Source organism: Platalea leucorodia (genome assembly GCF_965183815.1).
Source record: "Platalea leucorodia genome assembly, chromosome: 13".
NCBI classification, from domain to species: Eukaryota; Metazoa; Chordata; class Aves; order Pelecaniformes; family Threskiornithidae; genus Platalea; species Platalea leucorodia.
The window spans coordinates 3,277,038-3,299,507 of record NC_138835.1 but is presented as its reverse complement, the minus strand read 5'-3'; the positions used below and the strand labels follow the sequence as shown (position 1 = coordinate 3,299,507).

The 22,470-nt window shown below is 41.5% G+C and overlaps 1 protein-coding gene across 1 annotated transcript in view; it reads left to right on the top strand.

Annotated features, from left to right (window-relative positions):
- PTPRT (protein tyrosine phosphatase receptor type T) overlaps positions 1 to 22,470 on the top strand; it is a gene marked incomplete at both ends in the record, with an annotated part of 468,324 nt that overhangs the window by 418,217 nt on the left and 27,637 nt on the right. The window contains 4 exons of the mRNA XM_082325617.1: positions 3,908 to 3,985; positions 4,183 to 4,218; positions 13,511 to 13,698; positions 19,659 to 19,746. Coding sequence (XP_082181743.1) covers positions 3,908 to 3,985; positions 4,183 to 4,218; positions 13,511 to 13,698; positions 19,659 to 19,746 — 390 coding nt within the window. The remainder of the gene's footprint in view (positions 1 to 3,907; positions 3,986 to 4,182; positions 4,219 to 13,510; positions 13,699 to 19,658; positions 19,747 to 22,470) is intronic.

The window sequence follows — 22,470 nt, the reverse complement described above, 5'->3', positions numbered from 1 at the left end:
GCTGCCTCCAGCACCGCCGCCCCGCAGGGGCTCCCACCTGACAGGTCCAGCAGCCGTAAAGGAAGAAGCCCCTCCTCATCGCGGGTGCTGCCGGGCGCTCTGCATCGTGAAGGACACCAAAACTGAGCAGCTGCCTTTCAGCCCCTCCTTTTCTTAGGGGACGTAGACCTGAGTGCTTTTACAGGCAACTGAAAAAAGTACACAGTGCAGTAATGGTGATTGTTTCACCACTAAGAGTTACCATCCTCCAGTCTCTGCCGTTGGTAAAAATGCAGATCTCTTCACCTACTCTATCTCAGTGTTTTAGGGGGAAATGCTTATACTCTCAACATAAACTCGGGCAGATGCTGTGATCCATGAAGTCATGCTGTTTGCATGCAGCGGAGTCCTTTGTCGAGGCCGGCGCAGTGCTCAGGAGCACACAGTCCTGTTGGACATTTGTAGTTTTGAATTTTATCATTTGGCAGAGGCGTTATCAAATTTAATTACATTCTGGAAGATCTGTAGCCTCTGTGCTGGAACAGGGAGATCTTTCCTGGCCCAAAGCAAAGCCCCTCATCCCTCTTCCCATTCTACACTGTTAGTCATTAGTCAAGCAGAATTTTTACTGGTCCATACAGGAGTTTAAACTGAAGAGATTTTATGGACTCAGCCTCTGTCTCTGACACCATATGGAATCAGAATAGGTGTTTGCTGAAAGATAGATTAGTCCGTGGCTGTTCCAGTTTGTCTGGTTTTACTCAGGGATTATGTGGAGGTAAAGCAGGCTTATCATAGTTGTTCATTTTCTCAAATATCTTGCTTTTTGAAAAATAAAACCATGTCCTGAATCCCTTAAAGGCAGATGATGGTACTTGCAGTGTTTGAGCCTGCTCCTCAGTTTGGAAGGCAGCGGTGTTTTCCTCCGAGTGGCGTAGCACAGTCACGTGTAGGCACTGACTCAGTGCAGGGTTGTTAGGAAACAAGATGACAAATCGAAGACAAGGTGGGCCTAAAATCATCCGCCAGCATCTGTGCACTGACCAGAAGGGTGTGCAAGGGGTTGTTATTGCACATAAATTGTGTGCAGTTTGGCAGCCCACCCGTGTGAAGGGAGAAGCAGTAGTATATCATCTTAGCAATGATGCACCAATGATACGTCCTGCACAAAGGAGCTGCTCTTCTGGCTTTGCAGTGCTGAAATGCCATGGGTAGGGCCTGTCCAGGAGAATGCTGTCTTACCAGCATAGTCATCTTGACATCCTTGGGGGGTTTCTGGCAGGAACTGTTTGATTCTTAGGATTTAATCTCTTAAAATGCAGCCAGTTTTGCTAGAGACTGATTTGTTAGGGTGTGCTGAACTTTTGTGACATCTCCGTTTGGGAGGAGACTGCCTTCCAGACAACCTTCAGGAGTGAGGCTGATACAGCTTAGGTAGGTTGCTTCAATGCTACAGGTAGAAGCACAGTTTGAAGACAGCATTTTGGAAGCTGTAGGGAACTGAGGTTTTCATTAGTGAGCACTATTGTACAGTTACCAAGTTAGCGTGCTTTTACTAGCGAGAACAAGGAGATAAAAGGAAGCTGTAGGTACGTGGCTCTCAGGGTGTTCAGGATGATTTTTAACCAAGAACCATCTAAATTCACACCTCTCTAGATCCTGCATGTTTTTGTGATGAATGAAATGTGAAGGTCTTTAGACTTGCTGTAAGTCACAACAGACAATTACATCAAGATCTAGTTCTTATTCCTACCCCATAGATAGTTTTCACTCCCAGTTAGGATGCCTGCTAAATGCAGTCCAAGGACCTGTAGGATTATGACCATGAGATGTTTTCTTCAGTGGAAAATTCTAAAATTAATAGTAGTAAAGCCAAATTTCATCAAAGGCATAAAAGAAAAAAATACTGAAATAACTTTTGCTGGTTTTCATACTGGTTTGGGATTTTTGTGGGGTTTGCTAGTTCAGAAAATCTTACGAAAAGCAAGGGAGAATGGTTTTCAGAATAGGAAGGAGCCTCCCCCATTCTGCAGGCCTAGAGGGATCTGTGTGGCCTCACGTGCCACTCCACGGAGTATAAAGAGAATTTAAAATGAAGTCTTAATCTCTACCCTGACGGGAAATCCTCTCTGGAAGTGTTTCCTGTGATTGCGCACACTAGTGCTTGTAAGAACCTCTGGTTCGGTAGCAGCGCCGTGTACGCATCTCTCGTTACACAAACCACTACCTGACTGATTCTGAGAATGAGCTCTCCAGAGTTTTGGGAAACTTGTCTTTTGGTGGTATTTTTTTCCCCTTTTTCTTCTAAAGAAATAATCTAGAATTTACCTCCCTGTTGCAGAAGTATGGTTCATTTCATACACCTCAGTTGGTAACATTTTTAATCAAACTCACTGAAGTGATGTGTATATCTTCAGCTGCCTGAGTAATTTATCATTAGCAATTCCTAGAAAGGCAGTATGGCCCAATGAGTTCTTTTACACTCCCAAATTTCAGAAAAATCGAGTCCTTCTCCAAGCCCTGACTGTTGACTTGCTCTGTGACCCTGGGCAAACTAATTACTCTTTTTAGACCTTATTTTATACTTTTGCAAAAATGGCCATGTTCCAAGTACAGTATGGGGTGGGTCTGATTTAGGCTAAGAAACACAGGGGAGAAAATATAAGAGGCCCCAAATGAGAGATACTTTATGGCTTGAAGGCAGCTGGGGCAGAACTCCAGCAGACTAAGCTATGAGAAATTTGATTATTTGAATGTGTTTTCAAGTGGTGTAAGTCTGAAAATATGGCAGGAGAATGCAGAATGAGATCAAGTTCATTTACTGGATGATTATATACTGCTTAGGAAGTAATTCTGCAGACACTATGAAACTCCCTAGACTAGTGACCTCTTTGGTTCACCCCATAGAATAACTTGAAATTTTTAAGTGGTGTTTGCTCTAGAGATACAAAAATTGCTTCTGAAATTACTTTGATGTATGCTGAATTTTATCTACTTCTGCTGGATTATGGAGTAGTTTTTCCTGTTATCTATTGTCATCTTCCTGATGTACTGAGATTTGTATTAGCTTGTTTCCCAACATTTTGAGGAGGAGATAAATAAATGCCTGTAACTCTATGAGTGAATGCAGAATGATAACAAAAGAATATGCCTTCAGAAATGATGGATTACCATAAGAATGTACATGTATGCTATTGTAGATATAAACCAGCCTTGTAAATTTACTGTCAAGAAAAGAATCTGCTGTGAAGATGTTGAGCCCTGCCTCCTTTCCATAAATATTTGATTAATATGGGAATAATTTGTGGATTCTTGTCCAGAGAAAGCTAATTCTTTAATGGGAGAAAGCAGGGATGCTTGTCCTGCTGAAAGAACCCAACTCACAGGGAAAAGGATTATAGGATTTGCTATGAACAGTCCTGGGTGGAAGAACAAGTCCCTTGTTATCTTGTATTGTTTTAACAAAAAGAAATTTGGTACCCGACCTGTGTAATTTTGTGGTACTAGTGTACGTTGTGTTTGAGCAGGCTTATTTTACTGTTAATAGTGCATTTGATTTTCTGTAGTTTGTATTTTGGGGGTCATTTTTAAGTGTCTTTCTCCTAGAGACAAAAACATAAGTTTGTTGCTTTCGTTAAAAAAAAAAGGGTATCTAGAATATAGTCCTATTTGTGTGTCCTGTGGAGGAACACATTGATTTACAATAACTATAATACTATATTTGGGGTCTGGAGTGTTTATATTAAAGAAAATCCATCATGATGACAATGTAATAAATGTAATATGCATGTTGAGATGAAAAATATAATTCATTTTGATAAGCCTTATATATCCCATATTACCATGTTCTTTGAGGAACATTCTCCCTGTTCTCTTTCTCTCTCTTAATATATGTCTAAAGTCTTTTCCTTATGTCTTTCCTACCTAGCATCACCCTCTCCTTGTTCATTTTCTGTCCAAAGCAAAACCCTTCAGAGCAAATCTTTGTTGAATTCCTACTACTCAGGTACTAGTGCCAGACTTTTCTTTCATTTCTAAATTTTCTTTGCTTTTGTACGTTTCCCAATATGACCTATAGCCTGAATCTTGAGTGTGAGATACAGCTAACCTGGTTTTCATTTTTTGTAACTTTTTTTCCCTGTTGATCTTCTGTTGATTTCCATTGATCCGTGTCGTGTGGGTGAACGGAATTCCATCTCAAAGTATCATCAGACACTGTTCCATCGACCACGCTGTTAGGTAAGAAGACAGGTATGGTGTACTGCACTTCATTGGAGAGCAAATGCACTCATTGCATCTTGAAAATAACTCGGAGAGCACTGTTAAGCGGCTGGGCTCCAAAATCATAATTAATCCTGTGGTCATGTGTTGTGTTAGTTGGAAAACCTTTTCTTTTACTTATGCTTTATTATTGTTATTAATTGGTATTTTATTTTTTTTTTTAAAGGAAAGAACAGTTCAAAAATTAAGGTTTAGGCATTCTAGCAAGTATTTGTTGTTTCTTTTTATGAATGGGATTTGATGTTCTGGGCCAAATTCCCACGTGCCGCCTTGCCTTCAGCTTAGTTTTGACTCACATAGGTGGTTGTGCCTGGGCAGCTGGCATAGAATCATAGAATGGGTTGGGTTTGAAGGCACCTTTAAAGGCCATCTGGTCAAGCCCCACTGCAATAAGCAGGGACATCTTCAACCAGATCAGGTTGCTCAGAGCCCCGTCCAACCTCACCTTGAATGTTTCCAGGGATGGGACATCTACCACCTCTCTGGGCAACCCGTTCCAGTGTTTCACCATCCTCATCCTAGAAAATTTCGTCCTTATATCTAGTCTGAATCTACCCTATTTTAGTTCAAAACCGTTACCCCCTTGTCCTGTGAGTGAGGCTGAGCTGGGTGTGCCTCAAGGCTTGTGAATATCAGTGAGGATTTGCATGTCCAAAGCAGGTGGGAGCTTACAGTTTTGGACTCAGTTGCAAATATAAAGATTATTTGGAGAAATCAGAGGCTGGGTTTGGGCAAGTGGCCCCACTTCTTTCTGTGTATGCTGAATATCCAAGCAGTTTGGTATGGGTTTGAGAGGATAACAAAAGGCAGGTTCTGAGAGGCGGAGGCTGTTCTCTGGCTGCTGGTGTTCAGCATCTCTGAAAATTAGCTTTTCTTGTTCAGATGATAAATAAAGCATCCCATGTGCAGCTCTTAGCTTTTGGATTTTTAAAAATAATACAGTTTTACAGTAAGTTAACAGAGACAGCAAAATTGGCAGAAACTGTTAGCTGATAAAAGAAGTTATCCAGAAACTTACTGGAGGTGTACCCTTGAAAGTGAGTAATAACAGCCTACAACTTCAGGCTCTCCCTGGAGGATGCTGCCTGCGTGTGGAATTTGAAGAAGGCAGTCCCTCCGCTATGAATCAGAAAGATGATGTGTGGTTGATCAGAATCTAACCAGTGGTATTTATCAGACCTGTCATTTTGGATTATCTACAGTAAATGTTCACTTCCAGACACAGTAATCTACCGTGGCTGCTTTAAACATTACTCTGAGCATGTTGAAGGCCCACAGTTAGACCAGGATGAAATTACAACCGATTGTTTAAGTGCCTTGGCTTACAGACTAACAGCCGGGGCGCAGAGGCTTGGAGGGCCTGCCACAGTACACACATTTATCCTGCTATCTATCAAATTGCTGATGGCAATGAAGGAGCCCTCTTTTAATGAGGTGGGGAAGGACGGAGTCCTTTTTCCAGAAGGTTTGTTCTTGTTTCCCAGAGACTTAGTGTTGTCAATAGATGATAGAAAAGATAGATTTATCTTTTGGCTATATTTCAGAAACAGGGCCCAGACCTGCCGTTTGCTGGAAGCTGTCAAACTGCTCTCAATCTGATACTTGGCATCTGTGAAAACTGGACCCTCGTTTCAGGGACCTGTTTTCCCACCTCTGTCCCGATAGTGAGAATTACAGCGTGAACCGCACACTTCGTAATCTGAAGCTCAAGGAGCGATAGACAGATTCAATCTGTACTTCTCGCGGGAAATCAAAAGTCAAAAAAGCCCCCAAAAGTTTCAAAATCCCAAATTTTAGAGAGGAAAAAGAGGAAATAGGAATTAAACCGGTCTTTCTCTCGTATTCAAAACTCTTTCAAACTTAACTTCTACTAACCACTATATCTGAATAAGGATCAATATCCTCGTTTTACACATGGGAAGTTAAGTGCGGAGCACTTTTAAGACATGATTTACACAGACTGGTCACCCCCCCAGTTCCACCTGAATTTAACACCCACAGGTGCTGTGAAACAGCCCTTAGCATTGAAGAAATTTCTATCTTGTGACTTGAAGACAAATTAAAACCTTGGCATTCTGGCTTCTTGGACAGATTCACCTGACGCTGGATGTTGCTGTATGAGCAAAATAAGTTCAATTTTTGATGTTTATTAATATTCATTCCTGGGAAAGAAAGAGAGATCTTAAAAAGGGCATCAGTCATCCCGCTACCAATATCCGTCTTTGGGCACTACCTGCGGTTCAGTGCTATTTGTTCCCATCTGTTATGCCTTCTGCTAATAAATGTTCTGTATCTGCAATAGCGGATGACTCCCGAGGCTTGGCTGTGACATGATTTGTTGCTAATAAGATGTAGGGGGTTTTGGTTTTACCTCTGCCCTATCCTATGCTTGATTAATACTGTTTTATGTAATGCATGTTTTTAGCCCGTAATTTTCTCTCCCAGTTGTAGGCAACTCTGGATTTAAATGTTTTGCAAAAGCATCTGCAAAAAAAACCAAACAAAACTTTCTCGCTAGAGAAGTGAATATTTAATACTAACAAATAAAGAAGGTAGATTTACCTATCTTTAATACTTCAGTAAGGCCCATGTTGTACCAGTACAGTAAAGCCTGAACAGGAGGTAGTACAAGCTTAGAGACTGTTTTTGGAGAAAATGAGCATGGCCAGTAGCTCTCAAAGATGTTCCGCAGATGTCACCAGGGCAGTCTCTTCAGGGGAACCAGCATGTCCTTCTCTTGCATCCATCAACATCTCCTGGCAGCGTGTAAGGACATTTACCCTTGTTCTCATTTCAACTCCTAAGAGGATCCTAACACGAGTCGCTGTCCTGTAGAGAGGATGAGCGCTACAGTGCCTTGTAGTTCCTTGCAGATGGGCGGAACTGGCAGAGAAAGCTCGCTCTCGTGAAGTCTCACACAAAAACTGGCTTGTGCTTAGACACAGAAATTTGCCCTGAATTTCAGTCTTCTGTAGCTTGGATGGGCTTTTTCCTCCTGCATGATCAATCTGCTGCAAGTATATCCACAACCTAATGTTTGAAGAACTAAAAAGAATTCAAGAAGCTGATATTGCTGCATTAGGAAGTGTCACCATTACTGGCTTTTTAAATTGCAGGACAAGTTATTTTTATGCAATGGAAGCTCAAAAATCAATGGCTTGATCTGTTCAGTTGTACCTGTAGCCTCTCAGGCCATGTCAGCCTGTAAGGGGCTGTGGCAGAGGCTTTCACATCAGTTCGCTGTGCTAATGTTGGCCTGCAGCAGAATGAGCAATGAAGGTGCATGCCCTTGTAGGCAGTTACTTGAGCTGAATTTCTCTTACATTTCTTTCTGCCTGCAGATGATCAGGTAGCTTGGAAAACTCTCTCTTCCAGTCTTCAGCGGCTTCTAGTTTTGTGTGCTGTTTTGAAGTTGCCGGTAGTTTTTCAGCTGTAACTAATGCATTGCTCTGTAAGGTGGGTGGATCTGACAGCCTCTTCACCAAGGAGGCAAAGAGAGATTTGACTTGGTGAGGTCCATGCATTTGAAGAGCTGCACTGTTGCGCATGTACCCAATACGCTGAAGTCTTGGCCCACCTCGCCGCAGCATTGTCCTTACATCTTTAAGGGGATTTTCTTCTGTGCTAACTGATGAAAAAAATGTATGCAATAGTTTTTATAAGATTAGAATACAGTTGTGTAAGGTGTTTACCAAGCGATCCTTAAAAATCTCTTTAGAATCTAGAAAAAATTACTTTCTCCAGCTTTTTTTTTTTTTTTTAATTATGCACATGTGGCTTCTTCATAGCCTTTGAAATGAAAGATGCATCCTCCGCTCTCTGTCAAACCTGGTGTCAGAAGGCTTTTTGTTAAGGAATGTGCCTTTTTATAGCTCAGTTGGTATCATTAGACAAATGATGTTTTGACTTTGGTTTCCCATACCACTGTTTGTATTGTATATAGCATATTATAGCTGGATATTTATCATATAATAAAGCCTTGATGCACGCAGAAAAGCAAATTAATTTTACCAGCTTGTAGCATATCCCTAGTGTAAGGGGAAGAGATATTAGCCATGCTGTAGTCATCCTTAGATGTCGTCAAATAATTGACAACCCTTACTCTAGTGTAGAGAGACTGGATATGTGTGTGATTAAATCCATCACAAACACCACTCAAAATATAATTTATTTTGTGCAAAGGATATCTTATTGTGTTACACACTTGCCAAGGCTAAGAGAATAAAAATATACACAGAGATGGTGGGCCTGTCATTTCAGTCACAGAAGGAGTTCGTGGCTATTAAAGGAAAAGTTTTGAAAGAAACTTCTCTACATATGTAAGATGACACGTCAGTGCAGCATTGCTTTTAGTTGTTTGAGGCATAGGTTAGTTTTCTGGTCAGAAGGCAACATCGTACTCTGTGTCCAGGTATCTGTCTCTCAGACTAACAAAACTATGTTTACGAAACAAGATGACATCTATAAAAGGATCTAAAGTTTTAATCCCCAAAGGTGCTCTGGATGAGCAGGTCCCCTCCCAGCAGCCTTACTGGGACATTGCACAGGGGTCTGGTCCTACAGAGCCACTTCCAGGCTGGGAATCTAATTTCTCAGCTGCTCTTCATCTTATATGTGACATCTGTGGAGAAGTTTATCAGTTTTTCTGTGGAGGGAGACATATTTATTTTACTTGTCTGGGTAGCAACAGAAGTGTATAATACAAGGTGGTGTAGCAGCAGGCAGGCAATAATATCTCACCCTCAGGGTTACTCATCAAATGGGGGAAGATGCCACCTGGCTGGCCTCCGCTTCGGCTTTTCTCTGCACGCCAGACTCCGTTATGTTTCTCTTGGCAGAGTAAGACCTCAGAGTTTACTTCAGCAAGTTGATGATTATTTCTCCAGCTAAGAAGAGAGTCACAAGAAGCACCATCTCATAAGCAGGGAGAGTTTGTGAATATTAAAAGTGGAGTCAACATCATTAAATTTGATTATCTGCAGTTACACCCTAAACAGATAAGCTGAGATGCCCGAAGAGTTTCCCAATCAGGCTAATTATGTGAGAGCCAGTGAATCACTGACTTAACGTCTTATACAAAATTTCAGGGTATTCTGTGAACTCTTAGGCTGATAATGAAAGTGCCAGCTTCCAGAAATCAAAATATCTGTGTTGGCAACAGACATCTTAGTGTGGGGAGTAAGAGTGTTGCACTAAAAAGGGTTAACAAACAAGCTGACAAGATATTTTGCTATTGCAGCTGCTAATATTAGAAATGATCCTCTTACAAACAGCATGTTTCCAGCAACATGTAGAATACCTGTTTTATTTACAGCTGCACGGAAAGAATTGTGGAAAATTGGAAACGGTTCTCGGAAGGAACCGGAGCCCTGAACAGCCTGCCCTAATGAGACTTCAGAAGCTCTCGATTGATTTACTTTATCAAAGAGAAACTGAAGAAGTGATTTGATCAGTGCCTGCATGGGTCAAGATTTCAAATGCTCAGAGGGCTCTTTAATCTCACAGAAGGTATAATAAGATTCAGTGCCTGCAAGTCGAAGCTAAGCAAAATCAAACTGCAATTAAGAAATGTTTAGACAGCAAGGGTAATTAACCGTTGCCACAACTTTCGGGGTCAGAATGGAATCACCATCCCTTGAAATGTTTTAATTTGGATTATTTCTTGGGACTGTATTCCATCTTTGGTATGCAATGAAATATGGTGGTATGTGTTCCTATCAACAAAATGAGGACATATGACTAGAAATAAGATGTGCGTATGAAATATAATCCAAAAAGACCTGATGCACGATTCTGTATGTTTAGTAATTTCTGAGTATTAGAGTGAATTATTTCAAGCATCTTTCAAAAAAAATCTATTTTCTTGATTTGCTGTTCTCACAGAAAACTCATAAAAGGCACCCATGCTTTAGAGGCACTGCCAAAACTTCAGTGAAAGTCTTGGCCAATTTGTCCTACAAGCTCACCCTCATTTGCAAGAGAACGGAGGCATGTTCGTGAGAAGGGGACAGAGAGAAGGGACTACTGAAAATTGCTGGGACTTGCCTTCAGTGCAGCAATTAAATCAGAAGTCTGACTTTGCTGAGGGGCTGGTATTTTTTGTTGTCTTCTCCAGTAATAATGGTGCCAAAAGGAATGAGAAGTGGTTTATAGCTGCAACCTGCAGGAAAAGCAAAGCCTGTTTGCAAGCCCTCCAAAGACTCTTTTGGTTGATTGTCTTAGCGAGAGATCAGTTCGTTGCTACCTCCCCTCCTACCTGCATTTTGAATTGTTCACAAAATTGCTGTAACAGCACATCTTGAGAGAAGGTGTCGTGCCTTGCGTGAGCGCCTCATTAACCATGCTTAGGTTCAGGCTCGTGGTGTGATTAGATGGAGAAGGAACAACATGCTTCTTGCATCAGGCGTTATTAGCAGAACATATGAACGCTAGGCCCGCCTCATACATAGCCATTTGTCTCCATAAAAGCCCTTCCTTGGCCCGGATAAAATGCTGGTGGGAATAACTGACAGCCGTCCTGAGCTGATGCAAATGTCGGGCTTGGGTTTTCTTCCAGGTAGCGCGGAGGCCGTTCAAGATGCATTTGTCACGGACGTCCAGAGGAGGTGATCTTCTGCCTCGTATCAGCTCTGTGTGTCATTCGGTTGGGAGTAGGATAACCCACGTTGTGTGACACTTTGTTTTAAGCAGAAGCACTTGGTTGTGGAAGAGGCAGGCAAACGGTGTGATGGCACGGACCATGCTGCAAGGGCTGTTACTACAGTCAGTGGGTTTTGTACCGTTTTTTACCTGTCTGACCAGAGAGACCACAAGCACAGTTGTCACTGTAAACTCAAAGGCCAGAGTCAGATCCTTCTTTGCTGCTGTGCAGCTTCTTCTGCTTCCAGATTCATAACACGGGCGCCTACTTTGAGGGAGGCTATTCTGGAAAGGAGGGGGCACCACTTTTCTGGCTTTTACGTCTCCCTGTGATACTTCTCTCTGAGAAGAGAGCCAAGTATACCAGAATTAAAGGATGTGATGAAGAGAGAAATTAATAATTGCCTGCAAAGAGGCTGAGTGATCTGAGCTACATTTTACAAGTAGCCTGTGCTCTGCATGTGCCCTTACTGCATTAGCACTAGAACCGCACATTAGTTTTAAGACTCCCTCTTGAATAGGGATATCGTAATGTTTTTTAATTGGGGCTGATAAAAATGTGGCATTACTTGTAGGTTCCTCAGAGAAGCCAATTGTGAAATTGGGTTTGTATTAAACCTAACGATGGAAAATTAAGCATAGTACGTCTGTCGGAAATGGTCTGCGATAAAAATCTTCTCTCCATTACAGGAGGTTAATAGGGAATAGGGGAGGAAAGATGCACTGGGAAAGCGAATCCAACTAGGGGAATTAATAAGCCTTGAAATTCCCTCTGTTCAGAGTTCTCACACTGTCATTAGTCGGAGCATTAGGGATGATTATACAAATGCTTTGGATGTTACTCTTCCTTAAATCCCAAATTTATTCACATTTTGTATCTGAGGGTTGCTTCACTAGAGCCATAGCTCTGTAAATCTCCAAGTGTCCTGGGAATGTAACTATGTTTATAAGAACCTGGGATTCAGAAATCCTTACATTCTGTAGCCTAATCTTCAGAGCGGATGATCGCTTTATGCTAATTTATTTCAGGAGAAGCAGGATGTGTTCAGCATCTCTGATACTTCAACCACCAGACTTCTTTATCTCACACTGGAGATCAGCTTGCCCTGCGGCAGTGTCCGCTGCTGGCGTCCCTTCCTCCTTCTCCTAGTCCTGCAACTTCAAAACAGAGCATATGCTTGTCTTGATATCTCCCCCCTAATATAACAGTAAACCAGCTGAAGTATTATTTGTCGTGTTTTATCAAGTCGTTGGTTTGCCAGCTGCTGGGAAGGCAGTCCCGTGCCCTCATCTGTCTGCTCCTGCCCACCTTAAAAGTGAGGGACAACGGCAGAGATCCCGACTGCTTCTGATCAAAACTCCACGGTGATTTCTCAAGGATGGCGATGTTTACAATAGCACTCTGGCCATATTTCTGCCTCACAAAAATCACCCTGAAATTGCAATTTGCTTTATTTATTCTTTATCCCTTCAAAAACATGACTGCAGTATCGCTGACAAGGGATAATGTTTAGGCTCTTTGTCAATAAGCTTTCTGTAAGAAACAAGCCTTGTGTATGCAGTCTTAAGGTTTTCTTTATGAACAATCTGAGGGAGATATATTTTCTGTTTGCTAATAGCTTGGTTTGGGGTAAGACCAGAAAGAATTGATGCAGACTGTTAAGGTCTGTATGTGTGCAAGAACCCAAGCATCTCAGATGCCTGTAATTATAGGAAAAACCAATGGTTTATTTGGCCAACTATTTAAATTTGGTCAACTCTGGTAGATAAGAAACTAAATTTTTCATCTAATCTGAGTTTCTGTTGTTAAAAATAACTATTGTAACAGTCAGTTGTTTGGATATTTAAGCTCTTTTCTGTTCATTCACCAGGAATATTTTGTTGTGTATATGTGTTGTGCTGGGGATATAAAAGGTTACAATCCCATCTGCGTAGCGATAGAGATTTTTTTAATCCGTTTCTTTCAAAAACAACTTTTTCTGTTAAGTTTATGTATCTGAAATCTAAGTTTCTGCATGCAAGATAACTATATTTTTATGCTGGTTTATTCTTTCTGATAATATTACATCTTTGTAATTGACATATAAATTTTAGGCCTGAACTAGCAGAGCAGTTTAATTTGCTTCTGACATCCCGTGTGGCTTATTGAAACGCTAATAATTTGTTTGCTATTAACTTGGGCCCCTTTCAGTTATCTCATATTGTACACCCCAAATCCCACTTGAATATCTTGCTCGTCTGTGTGTGTCTTTCAGTCGTGTTCTTTGCAGGTTGGTGACGAAAGGTATGTAATTCGATTGGCGGCGTTACGCAGAGCTCACCCTTACAAAATGTGCTATTTCGCTCTATGTGCTGTATCCTCGGTAGCCTGATTGGCTCTTTACTCTGTTTCCCATCTCTTTGGGTTTGTCTCCTTGACACAAAAACTATTCAAGTGTGATTTAGTCTTTTTAGGCAGCTGTAGCCAAGTGTGTGTTTCCTACTTGTTTCTTTACTTTCTTTTGCCTGCACCAACCTATGGGGTGGTGGAGAAACAAATAAACAGAGCAAGAATGAGAGTGGAAATACCAGATAGGTGAAAGCTTGTTTTGCCTCCCTGTCTTTAAAACAGACAGTAGCCATGGAGAGATGACCCAGCCAACCCTGACTATCCAGACCCACCCGTACCGGAGCTGCGAGCCGGTGGAAATGTCCTACCCCCGGGGGCAGTTCCAGCCAGCCATCCGAGTGGCCGACCTGCTGCAGCACATCACCCAGATGAAGCGAGGACAGGGCTATGGATTTAAAGAGGAGTATGAGGTGAGAGGAACCTTCACTCACATGAATAAGTAGAGAAGTTGCACTCACAAAGGATAGATGCTCGGGAGGGGAGGATAACAGATTTTAAGAGCTTCTTTTCCTTAATTCACTTACCCTTTTAATCCTTTCCTTTCTCCATTTTATTTCTGTTTACGAGGGTAGGATTTTACAGCACTAGCAATCTTTGGTGGCCCTCTAGTTGAAAGTAAAGGTGTTTACCACAGCAGTAAGATAATGACATTGTGCTCATCCGTTAGCATGTGCCCTCTCTCCCATAAAGAGCAGAGAGTAAATATTTAACAGGTGCTGAACTCAGTGAAGGACTTGGAGTCCCATAGTCCCTTACTTATTGATGTGCTTTCATTGACAGTAGCGCAAGCCAGGCTTTAAGAAAAGTAAGGGATTTTGCTCGAGCTTTTTGGGAGCTCCAAATACTCTGTAACAATTGATCAAATTAAATCAGAGCGTAATGACCTGAATGCAGAATTGCAAAGGCAAAGGCAGGAACCTCGTGTAGCTTAAATGAAGGTGGAGTTTTCCAGTGTGCTCAGACCCCTGGCTCAGAATATGTTTGACTGATGTACTCTTCCAACTCCATGTGAGGAGAGAAGCAAAGAGTAAGCCGCAAAAATGAAAGCCGCCCTCCTCCCCCCCACCTCTTCCCCGCAAGCTGGAATGACCAGGAGCATAATCCAAATGACAAGAAGAAACATGACGTTGGGGAGGAGCTGAAAGAGGAATGCACATTTAGAGCAGAGAGAAGAGAAGAGGGAAATAGCATCAAACATATGTGAGACTTTGCTCTAGCAAGCGATAATTATAATGAATGTAGTAAGCTTGTGGGAGGGCAATAAGCAATTAATATGCATAGTGGCATTAAAACTACTTAAAAATAACGTAACAGCTGTGAAAAATAAGTTACTTAATGAAAACAGCTCACTTTTCCACCCTGCAAGTAAGAGTCCGTGGGGTTTGTATCATTGATGCTGGGTTTTGCTGTAATTGAGAGGCAATCTTTTCCTGGTTGTCACCAGGGAGATTTTTTTTTAATCGGATGGCATCAAAGACTGTCATAACAAATGTTTCTGGTAACTGTATGTTAACCAGGTCTAGTCACTCACGCCCTACAATCAAGCATGCTAATTAAACTATCAATATAAAGAGCTCTGTTTAATATTGAAAAAGGGTAATAACTCTCTTAGGAGATTTACTTAGCCCCCCCCCTTGGCCTCCATTTCCACGAACAGTACCCAAAACTACGTTCAGCTCAATTACAGATGCCCTAAGATCTAGTTCTTGATGTTCAAGAAGAAAACAGGTGCTGGCATATATGTAATTATCAAAATAACACATTAGCATGAAAAATGTCAATGCAACTTTCAGCTCCGCAAATTCTGCCTTTCCCAGAAAGTGCTGTCTACATACGTATGTAATGACGATGACATTATATAGATTTGCATAATTCCTTTCTTTACAAGAAATAGCCTGGAGAATGCCACAAGCTCTCAAATCACATGCGCTGTTCTACCCTTCAATCAGAGGTAATTGCCCGAAGTAGCAGTCCTTTTGAATGGTGGAATTTGGTTTTCAGAGCATTGGACGCAGGCAGCACTTCAGCTCCAAATAACTTTCAGCTACCACCAGCAATATCACAAATGCGGGGAGGATGTCAAGGAGTGTTATAACTCGTGGAAGGTAGGAGGAGGTTTAAGTTGGCTGAGAGTGGTGTCTCAGACTGGAATCTGGAGGAACACAAAGCTGCAAAACTGGCTTTGCAAAACAGTCTGCAGAATGGTTGATAAAATCTTCAAAAAGAATTTGATGTCTCTCTTAAAATGTGTTTTCATACACTAATATCAGTGTCACCTCCAAATATGTGTTTTCTTCTAAGGAGCTGATTTTCTACTTTGCAAATTGATCGCATAAATTACAGCCTGTTTAGTGACATGTTACCAAATAATTTTACTCTCATGGAAAATCTCTTTGAACGGAGTGTATCAGTCACACATGACAATTTCTTATCTCTGCACATTCTTATCTCCACTGAGTAACCTGGAAATCGCATGTGGTATTTGTTTAAAGTATACCTTCACCTACGGACCGTTAGAGCTCAGGCAGCTTGTTTTACCGAGGGCATCTAGAGAAATATTTCTGGTGCTTGCACCTTGCACGTAACTCCGCGCTGAGCTGACGAGCGGGATGTGACTGCGTAAGTGGTGTCACTGCTGGTGTGAAACGGGTGATAACTGTGTGTGTGAACGTGGGAATCTGTCAGCACTTGCCACGTGTGTGTTATTTTGGGTCTGCCTGCTGCACCTGAGGCCCAAGTGCGGCTTGGGCCTTTTTGGCTGCTGCTTCTGTTTAGCGATAAAATGTGTAGAGCACAAGAGAAAAATATATCACTGGCGCTGGATGTAGATAGCACTTTTTGGGATTAGGCCTAGCCGTAAACATTTAAACAGGACACGTTTAAATGTCACCTGTTCCTTTTTCAGAACGTATCAGCCCTGATTTGTTGTGAGCTGCAGGACTAGTCCCACAGACTTACTGCGAGTGCCAATTACTGGCTAAGGAGATAATAAGCTTAAGTATCCAAACTCATTTTCCATTATGATTTAGGATGTCACTAAAGCACATTCTCCTGCTGCATTACTGAGACCGTTTAGTTATTTTGGATTTTGTGGCTCCTTCCTCAAGCATCTTAGTATTGAGAGTCTTCAGCTTATTGTAGTCACCTCTGGATTGTAACCCTTTCATTTCTGGCTGGCTACACATCTTGTCTCTGGTCCAAAGAACAGATCCTGTGGTTCAGGCTATGACGTGACATTGCAAAATGTTTGGCAGCAGGGTATTGCTGTAGGTGCTGTCCGTAGACAAATGTTGGCTTTAGGCTTTACTACGAACTGGAATGGGGAACAGAAACTGGCTGAAACATTTCTTTTTAGTTTGTTTTTTTTTGTTTGTTTGTTTTTTATCCAAAGCAATTTTTAACCCTGGGTCACAGCAGAGTTGTGGGAACAGTTTTGCCACTGCTGTTGAGAAGGTAGTGGCCGCAGGGAGAGGGCCAGGACTGTGGCAGGCTTTGAGATGAGCAGCAAGGTTTTTAATTGATGTTGTTGCCTTTGGCAGCAATACTGCAGTGTTGGGGTAGATCAGTGCAAATGAATGATTCAAGTTTTCGTATCTAAATTAAAAACAAACAGCAAACTAACTGAATGCATCCATTGGAAATTTAAATTGGCTTGCAATAAACCTCAATTTAAGGTGAACACTTCAGTTATGTTGGGGCTGTGTTGCTTAGAAAGCTTGATTGAGATGAAGCTGACTTTTGGAGACCTATCCTTGCAATTTCAGATAAAAATTAGATCAATTTCGTTCAAAAACCATCATTGTAACATAAGTTCCACTACTGGGAAGATACTACGGTATAAATTTTACAAAACTTCTCTAAAAGAAGAAAAGTAAGAAAAGCCTGAAAATCAAGTCCAGATTTTTGAACACTGAAAGTTTGTAGTTGTTAAATCAAAGAAAGAAGGGGGAGGGATTCCTGTGACATTCGGAACAAATACTGATGCCTGAGTCATCTGTCCTGATTTACCATTGCTGATAATGCAGAGAGAAACAGAAATATTAACCCTTTTTGCTAGTATAGAGATACTTATTGTACAAACAAAAAACTGAAGGAACAAAACGTTAGGTATGCTCCTCTTTTTCTGGATGCAACCGAATTATAATTGATATTTTTGCCTTTGTATTTCTAATGCAGTTTCAGTTCTTGGTGCTGCATTTTTAGTGATCTCGGAAAAATTGTTTGTGCTGTACCACCCGTGTACATGCGGTTACTCCAATTTGTTCATCTGGTGTGTATAAAAGTAGGGGTATAAGGTACACCTCTGCGAAGGCAGTTTGTGTTCCTCACCAACCAGAGCTGTGCTTCCGCTCTTCAGAGATGGAGAGTTCTGCGAAAAGCAGAGATTTCTTTGGTATTGAATGAGATGAAAAATCCTGGGCTCTTAAATCTTTGGAGGCTATATCAGGCAAATATAGAAACATCGATTTCAATGGAGAATTTCATGTTCAAGTCACATGAAAGGATAGGGTTTGTTGAAAGGGGATTTATTGGACCTCAATGTGTTTTCTTTGGCTAATATAGCTTCCCCACATAGAAGTCATGAGAAAGGATTTTCTTTCTTTTCTTCTCCTTCTTTTTCTTTTTCTTTTTCTTTTCAGGTAGCTATGATTAGATGTCTAATGACTGTTGCCATTCTCTGGTCAATCTGCTGTAATTTGATATTAGTGGAAAAATAAGGCACCCTTTTCCTCAGTCTTTGAAGATGAAAATGAACCTTCCTCACCTCTTTTCTTTTACTCGGGGATTTTTTTTGTTGTGTGTGGGTTTGTTGGTTGGGTTGTTTTTGCTCAGGAGATGAGCTGCTATTTGGAAACAGCTGTCTGTAAAGGAAATATATGTGTGATCAAAGCCCTCACCAATTACAGAGTTATTACTCTTTCTCCTGGGCTTTTGAATAGGAACTCACTGTCCCTGTCTTTTGTCAGCAAGGCTCGTGGCAGTGCTGCAGTGCCTGACATTTTCTGTCCTGGAACCCCTTTGGGGAAAATTCACAACGATCTGGTCTGCCAGGGGTTTGCTCATATTAAGTTTAATTGTAATGTCAGTGTTGTAGATCCTAATAATTGTGTCTCTCTGCTATTGCATTCAGGCACTGTAATAGACCTGGATGGCTTGTGAAGATGAATATAAATTCATTTTCTAGCACAGCTGTGTCAAACTACCCGCTGCTAGCTAAGGCAGATACGATTCTACAATGATTGTGATATAAAAGCCCTGTAATTCCCTGGAGACCATAAATAATAAAATTTATAAGGTTGGTGTTTTTAGTAATGTGGGATCATGTTAGGGAGTCGATCTTGGAGGAGGCAGATCTTAAGAGGCAATTCAGTGGGAGCTGTTCTCCTCCTCACCTCTGTTTTTGTGCAAGTCAAGGCTAGGCTGGCTGCAGCCCACGCCAGCCGTTTGCAGATCGTGGCTCTCCATCCAGTTGTGACACCAGCGATACCCAAGGAGCTGGTGCTGTGACCTGCCCGTGCCGACTTTCCCGACCATCCGGCAACAGGGAGAGGGATCCTCCTGCTTACAGGCAGTCCGGGCCACCTTCTAAGGAGAGCAAGGCCGTTCTTTAGCCAGATCCTGTGACAACTGCCATTTGCCTGGCTTTGCCTTGAAAAATTTCTTCCTGGACATGTCTCAAGGGGAAAGTGTCTCATTTGAGTGTGTTCAGAATAGTTACAGGACCAAGCTGTAGGGTAGGGTAGCACTGTGTGCTGCTAGTTTCCTTACCCCATCCTTTCTCAACTGAAAGAGCAGATTTTAGGAAAATTACTATTTTCATACTTCATGAGCATGTTTTACCTCCTTTTGCCTCTCTTCCTTACACATGACCTAAAACCCTGAGCTTTTTTATTTTTCCCCAAAGAACACCAGCTGGTGGTTTGTATTGCATCACCCCATTATTAATATAGAAATAAGTGAAACCACTGTATCTGTTTTCAACTTAAAGATGAAAGACTGAGCACTGCGTTTCAGCCATCTGAGTTTTCTTAGAAGCGTATGTACGTGAAATCTCCACAAACCCTGTTCTACAGGGGAAATGTGGTTAACCTGTGACTGTGCAGCCAGAAACAAATTCCCTCAGTCCTTTTAGATCTGAAGTAGCAGGAGGAGAATGATTTCTTTGCTGGCAGAAGCCAAGAGATGCAAATGGTCTGTACCAAGCTCTGCTTTTTGTGTTGGTGGATGTGCCCTTTCCTCAAGAACAGCTGTTTGCTTGGTTGCTACTGAATTATGCAGCGCCTTTATTTTTGCTCTGCTCAGTCATCTTAATCCACCTGAAAGCATTGGCCAGATTTTTATAAACACTCCACTGTTGTTTATTTTGCAGGCACTACCCGAAGGGCAGACCGCATCCTGGGATACAGCCAAGGAAGACGAAAACCGCAATAAGAACAGATATGGAAACATAATCTCCTGTAGGTGTAAATTCACATTAAACTGAGCTTTCTGTAAGGTTTTATATGTGTCCTGTGGAAAAGGGTGTGCTTGAGAATCTCACTAAAAGCTGGTTTACAGTGCTGGGCGTTCAGGAGTTCAATCTGTTTGTTACAGGCTATGTTTCTATGATTTATTATATGTTTTTTTCATTGTTTTACATAAAGTCATTGCACGACTTCACCTTTTTTACATTTTCTGTCTACCTTGCTTTGTGCTTAATGTTTGTAATTTAAGAGCTAAATCCTTTTGTCAGATTTTCTCAGTGGGTGATGATGCCCATTTTCTGTCCATTTTTCCTACGTAACCTGGAGCTTTCAGTGCCACAAATGGGAGCATGAAAGGAGATGCAGATATATGTCAGATTTTTAGATACGGATCAGAGATCAGATTTTCTCCTTCCTTGTGGTCAGTAACCAGTGGAGCAGTCACTGCTGGTCCCCAGAGAGCTGGTTTGATGTGTGGGACAAGCTTAGATTCTGCCTCAGAATCACAATAAGGCAGCTGAAAATGCATTAAAGCTTCTTAGTTTTACTTCTTTCAATAACCAATTACTGTTGATGTTATAGGAATATTGATATGTCGCAGAACTGCGGGGCAGTGAAGGGCTCCATAAAACCATTTAGGTCAGCTTTATTCTCCAAGTCAGGACTAGATTCACCTCTGTCTTTTTTATCAGATACTTGTGAAGCCTCTTGCTAACGATCTCCAAAGTTGAGCTTTCCACCGATCTCCAAAGTTGAGCTTTCCACAAGCTCTCCGGGCAGCTTACCCCAGGGTTTCATTATTCCTTATAATGACTGGGGAGAGGAGGTGTGAGAAGTAATTCTTTTTAAGGGCTGCTGCGCAGCATCAAGTTGGAGAAGCCAGGCCCGAGACCATCAGAACAAGGAATAAGAATATAAATGAATATGCCATAGATTTTCATGACTGGATAAATCTATAGAACGCTATAAGAGAAAAAATAAGTCATGCCGAGTGATATCTTTAGTACTGTCTTTTTTTCTCAGGTTATATATGTATTTCCTGTAGAACAAACAGACTTTATGAAAGAATTAAAAAAAAACCCTTGGCCACAAAGAAAGATCATCTCACACGTAATTACTCCTCTCTTTCTTTTAAGACTTGAAAGCAATGAATCATGTAACAGTTTTGGGGGAATGGCATAGAACAGCTCAGTTCAGGGACACAATGATAAAGATGATGAAATCTGGAAATGAAGATCAGAAGTTTGTAGGCCCTGATCTGATCCCACTTCTGCCGTTGGCTTTCTGCGTTGGTTGTGAGCAGGTCACCAGTTCCATCAGTCTTTGGTTTTCTGTGTGGAGAATGGAAGTGATAGTAATGGAGTATTACAGTTAGCATGAAAAATCATCTCCCTTAAGTTCAGCTGCATAAAAGCAATAGTCTGTAACTCTCCTGTGTTCCTAGTGGCAAAGAGAGATCCTTCCAGATGGAGGTTCGATTTACTTGTCTATACGATTAGCTTAGATTAAATTAATCTAAGACAGAAGAATAGTCCAGCTATAACAACTGCACACTGGATTGAAGGTGGAAGTGCCATAGTATGATGTAAGGAAGGAAACGTGGAAGACTCTTTGTTTCTCTGTATGATTTTGAAGAAGCAGTTGACATAATTTAAAAGTGGAGGTGAAAAGAGACAAGACTGTGTGCGATAGCTACCATCTAATTTATGTCGAAGGTGGTCACAAAGAAAACGGTGAACTCCAAGTGAAATGTGAGAAGAAATTAAGGAAGCAAAATCGAGGAAGATAAATGGGGTATTAACTAAAGGGAGAGTGTTCACAAAGATGAATTGTTGTCTAATAAAGAGTGATGTTAGCCTTTTAGCTGTAAATATACGTACAGTAGCAATACAGATACGAGGTGATATGCTTGAATAAGGGAATGCAAAATGTAATCAAAGCTAAGGAACAAGTGTCTGCACAGTATAAAACATCAGAAAATAAGCTCGAGTTTCAGGGCTCTTGGGAAAGGTTTCAGAATGAGGTTGCGAGGGTGGAAAGGCATAGATAAAGAATGCAAGGTAGTGAAAGAGAGGAAGGATGCAGAAGAGTTGAAGGTAAATAACAAAGTTGAGTGGGTTTTCTTCGCTTTAAATATATATCGGAACAAAGAGCTTGAGGAGGAGACAACAGCTCTTCTAAAAGACAGCAAGGAGAATTTAGTAATGTGCAATAAAGAGTTATAAAATGGAGTGAAATCCTTGTTTCATTTTGAAGAGGCTACGGAGAAGGAAGGGAGGATGCCTGAGGAAGGAGCATATCATTCATCAGACATTTTGTAAAGCCATTGGGAAATTATCAGTGGTGTCACTGGCTAGGCCTTGAGCCAGACCCTACTGATGGGCGACGTTGGGCAACTTTCCTGAGTAAAGGCAATGACAGGATCCGAAATAGAGAATTTATGGCAGGGCTGAGAATTGCAGGAGAGTGGCTCGCTCTGGGCAGATCATGAAAATGAATTGTGCTCAGTGGGTACAAACTGCAGAAGTCTGAGCAGAGGAGGGGAGGTGGAAAACGATTACAGCCTTAGCTGCTTTGTTGTAGTAGAATTGTACTTGCTGGTAAAACCCAGAGTCTGCACTGATTGCTCCTACCAGTTTATTTGGTAAAAGGCTGCAGATGGCTATTAACATTATTTATTTAACCACAGTTGCCATTTCATCACTCCTGGAACAAGAT